Source organism: Octopus bimaculoides, chromosome 8 (genome assembly GCF_001194135.2).
Source record: "Octopus bimaculoides isolate UCB-OBI-ISO-001 chromosome 8, ASM119413v2, whole genome shotgun sequence".
Lineage (NCBI taxonomy): Eukaryota > Metazoa > Mollusca > Cephalopoda > Octopoda > Octopodidae > Octopus > Octopus bimaculoides.
This window is the reverse complement of record NC_068988.1, coordinates 66,903,619-66,912,275: the sequence shown is the minus strand read 5'-3', so window position 1 is coordinate 66,912,275 and position 8,657 is coordinate 66,903,619. Positions and strand designations below refer to the sequence as shown.

At 34.5% G+C, this 8,657-nt stretch overlaps 1 protein-coding gene across 1 annotated transcript in view; it reads left to right on the top strand.

Moving 5' to 3' along the window:
- The window catches only part of LOC106867808 (atrial natriuretic peptide receptor 1), a 900,438-nt gene that overhangs the window by 712,295 nt on the left and 179,486 nt on the right, over positions 1-8,657 (top strand). Inside the window, exon 11 of the mRNA XM_052970159.1 lies at positions 5,244-5,348. Within this exon, the coding sequence (XP_052826119.1) occupies positions 5,244-5,348 (105 nt within the window). The remainder of the gene's footprint in view (positions 1-5,243; positions 5,349-8,657) is intronic.

Below are 8,657 nucleotides of genomic sequence, written 5' to 3'. Positions count from 1 at the left end.
ACATATATATATATATATATATATATATATATATATAGTCTTGTATATGTCCACATCAATCTGTGCGTGTTTACTTCTGTATACGTACCCGTTATACGTATAATTATATGTGTGTATATATTTCTGTGTGTTAGTGTGTATGTGTGTGTGCATGTATGCGTATAAGTCTCTATTCTTTCCTTCTGTAGTATCGAATTTGCTCTTCCCTCCTTCACACCAACTCTCTATTCTGTTCCTGATTTCTTTGTAAATACAAACGCTTCATCTAAATGATTTCTCTATCTGAAAAATTCCTAATAGAAAATTCCTGACATGTCTATCTAACATCTAAAGCTTCATAATTTCTAGTAGCAAATGAAACATTTGTAATGGTGAATAAATAATATCAATACATATTCGAAATTCATGTTTTGTTATAGAATAATTCTGCAAAAAATACTTCCAGAATTTTCAACTTTAATATGTACTATGCATCTATATGTACAACGACGGCAACTACATATTGGATTGTAGTAATGGAATAAGCAGATGGGCTTCTAGAGGGAACAGCTGGGATATTGCTCTAGCTACCTACATACATAATATTAATGAGAGAGAGAGAGAGAGAGAGAGAGAGAGAGTATGTGCATGTGTGTGTGTTTGATATGAGTGACAGAAGCGCTGTCAGTGCAAAAGAGCAAGCTGCATATCATACTTAGAGCATATACAACGTTAAACACATATATATATATGGAGAGAGAGAGGGGGAAGTCAACCTCCACGGAATTTGAATTCAGGACGTGAGGATGGACGAAATGCCGCTTAGCATTTTGCCCGGTGCGGTAACGATTCTGCCAGCTCGCATAAATGAAATGTGAAATGTTTTGGTGCGTGATTTTTGGCCCGCCTTGTATAATTATATATGAAAATAGATAAATAATAGATAGATAGATAGATTTATCTGTTATCTAGATAGATAGATAGATAGATAGATAGATAGATAGATAGATAGATAGATAGATAGATAGATAGATAGATAGATAGATAGATAGATAGATAGTTGCGTTGTTGATTGATTGTGTAGTTCAACGATTTTTTTATTTATTTTTGTTTGTTTTATTGTCTTGTTTTTCTTTGTTTATTTGTTTGTTTTGTTTTTGGAGAAGAAATTGAAGCAAGAGCAGAAGGGAAAAAATTCATTTCATTTTTCTCGAAATATTGTGTTTACAGAATTATATTCCACATTTTTTAAATAATTCTTTATATATATATATATATATATAAGTTGTATAAGCTTATTTTGACCTTAAAGAACGCTGATAACGGAAACAAAAATTCAGGTGCAGCTGATGCAAAGACTCTTTGATCTGTCTTCCACTGTCTGCGGCTCCTCTATCGCTTCCCTATTTATGTTCACTTTCAAAGAATTTGCGTTCGACATAGCAATTTATTATCATGTCATCTATATTCGATGCAACTTTTAGTTGTAAATAATGGTTTCAAAATTTGACTCAAGGCCAGCACATCGATTGCATCGTCCCCAGTGCTCGACTGGTACTTATTTTATCGATCCTGTAAGGATGAAAGCAAGGTCGAATTTTGAACTGAGAATGTAAAGATAGACGAAACACTGCTAAGTATTTTGACCCGCGTGCTAATGAGAATTGTCTGCTGCTTCTAGCAGGTCTATTGTCTTCTGATAATTTATGTAGTTGATCTCAGAACTAAGCACTGGAAACTGAGCAAGAAGCGAACAATGGAGAAGCCCTTAAGGTCGTCATTTGACCATGCTAGAAATCGCAGCGGAATCTCCATTAAATTTCATCTTAGTGTCTTCAAAAAGGAAGTGTACTTTAGTCCTAACTATATTAGGTCTAAATTAAGACGGGACGGTCACAGATAGAACTACTTTGATCATAAATCTACAACAAAAATATAAACAGCTTCCTTACCATTTGGTCAATTAAGACGAAATACGTGCAATTTGCTTTTAATTAAATAGTAACACCATATCCACTCAGTTGATTCATTTTTCCATCATGGATTGTGAAGCAGTATTTGGTGAAATAGATTCTCGTTTTAGTTGTTGAAGTTGTTTCTGCAGTAGCTGTTTTTCTTGTTTGTTTGTTGTTGTTTTTTTTTTACACTGTTACTGTTGCTACCAATGAGGTTGTTCTGGTTATTTTTGTTGTCCTTTTGTTGCTGCTGCTGTTGTTTTTGTTGTTGTTTTGTCAATGGCCTGTGCAAATCAACAAAAAAAAAGCGTTACCAGAGATTGCAACACAGTCATTTCTAAGACATGGCCTATCCAAGTTTACAATATTCAACGTATCCTTCATTTTTTTTAAGATTGTGATCTTTTTCAAATTAGTGATTCGATGGTTGCAGCTAGCAGATCGTGCAGAAGCAGATATTTCTGTACTTCCTTTTTCAAAAAAAAATCTGCAACTTTAAACAAGCATCTTTAGAAATTATGAAGAAAAATAACATCTCTACAGTTTATATCTGCGTTTGTTGTTGTTCTTCTATGCTAATCTTCATTTACACTTTTGCTGCAATTTCATCTTCAAGTAGGAAATGGTTATTTGACGGGTCTAACCTGATATCATCTTAAAACAGGCTTTACTGTGACCCTACCATCTCAACGATGACACTTGTCATCAGCAATGAAAACAATTCGATTTGGTTGAGTTATTTTCTTCGACATTTTTATTTTGTTTATATGTTTTTTTTTCTGTATTTTGTCGCTAGCCTACTTTCCTCTAACCAACTCTATTCTCTGATTTTTATTATAAATACTCGAGCGACATTATCCATTACACGATCGTCTCATACCAATTATTATTTTCAACGTTACAAGTAGCATCTTGAAAACAGCGTGCAATTAGAAGACTATTATTTTTTTTACAAATATATTGCATAACAAGATACCTTTAATTATAAATTACTGTCATTTGAATAGGAAGTTGAAAGTTGAAGAATCTGAAATTTTGACAGTATAATTAAACCGAATGTTTGGAAAATAAGGTTAATTAATTTTGCAAGTGTTTTATTTAATGGGTATTGTTGTTTATTTATTTTGTTTGTTTGTCAGTGACATTAATTTAGGAAGATACTCAATAAAAGCATTATAAAACACAAACGAAGACACTCAATAAAGATATTCTATAAAGATTAAGATCTTTTATACAAGTACTGGCGTGGTTTATTGCTAAATGTCTAAATATGAGAGATAGGCGCGTAAAGGGAAATGGCTGAAATCGTTGAATTATTCACAGAATTATTTACATTGTTCAATTTTATGCTCTTTTATCTTGTGAGTTCAAATGATATGGTAGATTTTACCTTACTTCCTTCTGGAAACGATAAATCAAAGTAACAGTCAAGTACTGGATTCAGTGTAATTGACTGCTCTCCTCCTCTAGATATCTAGCTTGATTTCCTTGTTCACAATTAACCCTTTACTACGGAATATGTTTATATTCCCTCAAAATTTCGTCATTCGCACCAGTGGAAAGCAATTTTATATACCAATATAACTTTTGTTAGGAAATGCAATGTTTGAAACTATTTTCTTTTAAGATATGATGAGTTTATTGAAGCAATGCAAATTGAAGAAAATACCAATTCCATGCTTTAGATAGAGATTTGATATTATTACTGAAGTAATCATGAAATTAATTTTGCAATGAAAGGGTTAAGAAAGGCGATGATTTGGCAGAAATTTTAGCACAACGGTAAAATTACCTAGATAATTGTTCCAGCTTTTAGCGTTCTAGTTTCAAATCTCACTGAGGCCAAATTTACCTTCCATACCCCCGGGGTCGATAAAATAAAGTATTAGTGAAGAGTCGGGAGAATTACCTCTAAGTAATTTGTCTGTCGCTCTAACATTCCTGCCCAACCATTGCCTTCATTAATTTCAAATAGGCAAAAAGTCAGGTATTTAGGGGAGGAGTATAGTCGATAAAATAAATATCATTCAACTTTACTTTTTATCCTTCCCGAATCGATAAAATAATGTGTCAGTCAAGTCTTGGTCCTATTTAATCGACTTAACTCTTTCACTGTTAATTTAAATTTTATGGTTATTCTAGTAATCCTTTCTGCTATAGACACGAGGCCTGAAATATGGGGATGGAGAGTAATCAACTACATCGTCCTTAGTTTTTAACTTGTATTCAATTTATTGACCCCGTAAGGGATGAAAGGCGAAGTCGACCACGACGGAATTTTAACTCAGAATGTAAGATAGATAAAAAACCACTAAGTATTTCGTCCGACGTGCTATCGATTCTGTCAACTTGCCGCCTTATAATTATTCTAGTAATAATATTAAATATCAACGAAAAAATAAACAGGTATTTTCTGCAAATTAAGTTGTCTCAATAAAATTGGCATATCTCAGTAAAAAATAGTTTAAAGCATGATATTCCTCAACAAAAGACGGATTGATATATTAAACAGCTATCCATAATTAAAAGTAGTGAAATTTTGAGTAGCTATACCTAATTTCCTCAGTAAAAGGGTTACGGTAAAAATGGCATATTTTTCAGGATACGCCCCAAAGAGAAATTTTTTTGAATAAAGCAAAACAACTAGCAAACAAAAGGAATGTTAAAAAAAACATTATTGAACACCCAAACAAATTAAAGAAGATGGAAGCAAGTGATGACGTAGCCACGAAACAGCATAGCATAACAGACAACATAACTGAAAGAACTAACAACAGACAAGTCGGTCTTATGTGACGACCAATAACAGAATGCAAAAAACAACCTCCATTAAATATAAAACTTTCCGCTAAAACTACTACAGTCCATCACAGAGAAGACCCGGGTGCTGTAGTTTGTGCCATCCAATCAAAGGCTGGAGACAATCCTTTCAGAGACATTAAGTGAAATCTTTAAAATACATGAGAGGGCCAAAACGCATGCCTGAATTGTGTGCAACACACGTGCCTCTATGCCGGTTTCACAATATTTGAGGAGGCACACGAGATTTACCGTCAAAAATGCCGTCCTTTGACTAGTAGCCACTTTATAATTGTCACCTTTGTCTTTGTTTGATTGCTGAAACCATTGTTTAATAATGTTTACCTCACCTCTATGTTAATTAGTTTGTTGACTACATTAGTTATGTTATTCTTACTTTCCTATCAGAAAATATTGTAATATTATTTGAGTTAGCAAGTAAAACGTTTAAATATGTTTTCGTTTTATCTTTTCTTACAACTAACACTTTCTTTTCTCTATTTCTTTCAGATTAAGGATGCCATCAACGATCATATTGTACGTTTTGTTGGAGTTTGCTTAGATTTACCAAACCAATCAATTCTTACTGAATACTGTCCGAAGGGTAGTTTACAAGTGAGTTACAATATTTCCCATTTTCGAGTTTCTATCTTTATTTCTACAACTTCATTTGTGTAAATCTCAATGTTTCTTTCATTTCTTTTCTAAAATATTTCTGTTATTCACCTTCTTTTTGCCATTTTTATATCACTTCGACTAATGAGCAATACCCATAGATACAATCTGCATGATAACTAACAGTCAACAATAAAAAAACCGATTAGTCTTATACAATAAGGTGGAGAAAGTATTGGCTTAGAGGATATTAAATAACGTAGTCCTACACACCGCCTTAGCTAATAATTTAATGAGATTTTAACAAATACGGGAGAAAATACTAGACATGTTTCAGCTAATCATAAACTTCTCCTTGCTTGCCAGCTGTTTGGAGTACATCAATATAACGAATTCCCTTATCACTAATATGGCATGTACAGAGAGTAATCAATGGCTGAGAAGATTTAATAAAACCGAAACGCGTCAGGAATTATCACCTGTACTTTTATCAAAATCAAATTAAACTAGCATAAGTCATATTTTCTTCTGCTCATCTCATAAATGTTACTATTTGGATATTTAAACTCCCTGTGGAGGCGCAATGGCCCAGTGGTTAGGGCAGCAGACTCGCGGTCATAGGATCGCGGTTTCGATTCCGAGACCGGGCGTTGTGAGTGTTTATTGAGCGAAAACACCTAAAGCTCCACGAGGTTCCGGCAGGGGATGGTGGTGAACCCTGCTGTACACTATCACCACAACTTTCTCTCACTCTTACTTCCTGTTTCTGTTGTACCTGTATTTCAAAGGGCCAGCCTTGTCACACTATGTCACGCTGAATATCCCCGAGAACTACGTTAAGTGTACACGTGTCTGTGGAGTGCTCAACCACTTGCACGTTAATTTCACGAGAAGGTTGTTCCGTTGATCGGATCAACTGGAACTCTAGGCGTCATAAGCGACGGAGTGCCAAGAGAGAGAGGAATTTAACCTCCCTGCATAAACTCTGACGACTATAACAAGATGAGAACAACCAATTTGTCGATGACTAACATGTCTGGAGATGTCAGCGTATAGTTAACGATCAGGATTACTCTCCAACCAGATTCAATACTTAATTATGATTAATATTTTAGAGTTGGCTAGGGCGGCGAGCTGGCGAAATCGTTAGCGCGCCGAGCAAAATGCTTAGCGTCATTTAGTCCATCTTCATATTCTGACTTCAAATTCCGCCGAGGTCGATGCTCCGTAATTGCCGACCTTGTGCCAAAATTTGAAACCAATATTTAAAGGCGGTAAGCTAGCAGAATCGTTAGTACACTGGACGATCTAAGTTCAAATTCCGCCGAAGTCGAATTTGCCCTTCATCCTTTCGGAGTCGATAAAATAGGTACCAGACGAGCACTAGGATCGATGTAATCGCCTTACCGCTTCCCCCAAAATTGCTGGCCTTGTGCCAAAATTTGAAATTAATGTTATAGGGTCGTCTTTGATTTTGTAGCAGAATTATCCATTTCGAAAATAAATGTCCACATCACTAAAGCCTACCAGCTTCTTCAATCAGTCATTTTTATGTGTGTGTGTGTGTGTGTGTGTGTGTGTGTGTGTGTGTGTGTGTGCAAACTGTGTATTAATAGGGAAAAGTAATGCGGTTTCAGTGACAACAGGCATATTACTAGCATTTTATTATGCAAGAAACGTCTTAAATTCAGACTTCAGTTTTCTTACGAACAAAATTTTGTGTAATAATGAAACATTAGAATCCTTGGAACGATTTCCTGTGTTATGTCAACAATGAGTAAATATGAAATAGGTCAGAAAGTGAAAGAAGTTAGTTTCTGTGTGAAAGATTAGTGTTTCTGTGTGAAGGATTATCTCGAGTAATGCCTTGTATCAGATGAAGAGAACTCTCTAAAGTGGTAACCGCATTTATTTCAAGTGGCAAAATTTATATTATGTGAAAATATATTTTTTAAATCCCCCAAATTTTTAAAACTGAAGCGTTAATCTTTTCTCCACTTGCTTTATACAATACTAGAAAACAAAAATCGCAACATCTCTCTCTCTCTCTCTCTCTCTCTCTCTCTCTCTCTCTCTCTCTCTCTCTCTCTCTCTCTCTCTCTCTCTCTCTCTCTCTCTCTCTTTGTTTTCTTTTTCTCGGAAAATTTACTAAAGAATACTATTGTCCTGATAATAACTACTTATGACAGGAAGACAGTATTATAGGAAACAATTTCAGAAAAATTATTATTACAAAACTTTACTGTCTCCATATATTGTGACTTTTATTAGAGTGGAGTCAGGTTTATTTTGGAAAATCGACAAAATATATGAAGAGTTTTATAGCAAAAAATATCGCAGGAAATCACACTAGAGTTTCATTCGTTTTTATATTTGCTTTCCTTTCTCTTCTTTAAAGTTAATTATTTATTTTTAAGAAAACTGAATTGATGTTATAAAGTTCTGAAAACATCAGGAATAAAACCATATTCATCTATAGAATAATTTGGTTTTATCATTGTGGAAATAAGACAGGAAATTCTATTTAGTAATTGTTATCTCTTCTCGGCAGTATAACTTTTAAAAAGCCAATTTTACTCTGCAGCTGCCAACTTACTCTTTTATTCCAAATTTATTCTAAAATCTTATTGTCTTTCTCTTTAAAATTAAAGTAGGCGCCATATGGATGTTTGTATTTCGATGTACTCTTTGTTTTGATTTGTTTTTGTATTGTCATTAATAAACTTTAGTTAATTATTATAAAAATAAACAATATTGTTAATGTTAATATCTTAGTTGGTTTTATGAGTTCCAACAAATATTTAAGAGAGAATGACTTTGGAAAAGCATGGCCGTTTCCTTCGTGGAAATTAGAAACAGATTACACAAGAAAGTTAATAACAAAGGTTAGGTTCTTTTTTTTTTTTTTGGTGCATAACAAGAACATAGTTTAGTTATGGCTGTCTTAGTCGATATTAGTAACATAGACTAGACAAGGCCTTCTTAGATTATATTAGAAAGGTAGATCAGCCTTTCTTAATCGGTACTGGAGACAGAATAAGAGAATTAAATTGAACGCTGAGTCGTGGCTTGCTTCCCAACCATATGGGAAAGGTCTTCTGCTGTAGACTCGGGCCGACCAAAGCCTCATAAGTGGATTTGGTAGACGGAAACTGAAAGAAGCCCATTGTGTACATATTTGTGTGTGTGTGTGTGTGTGTGTGTGTGTGTGTGTGTACACGCGTGCGTGTGCGTACGCGTTTGCGATTGTGTACGCGCGTGCGTGTGTGTGTGTGTGTACGCACGTGCGTGTGTGTGTGTGTAAGCACG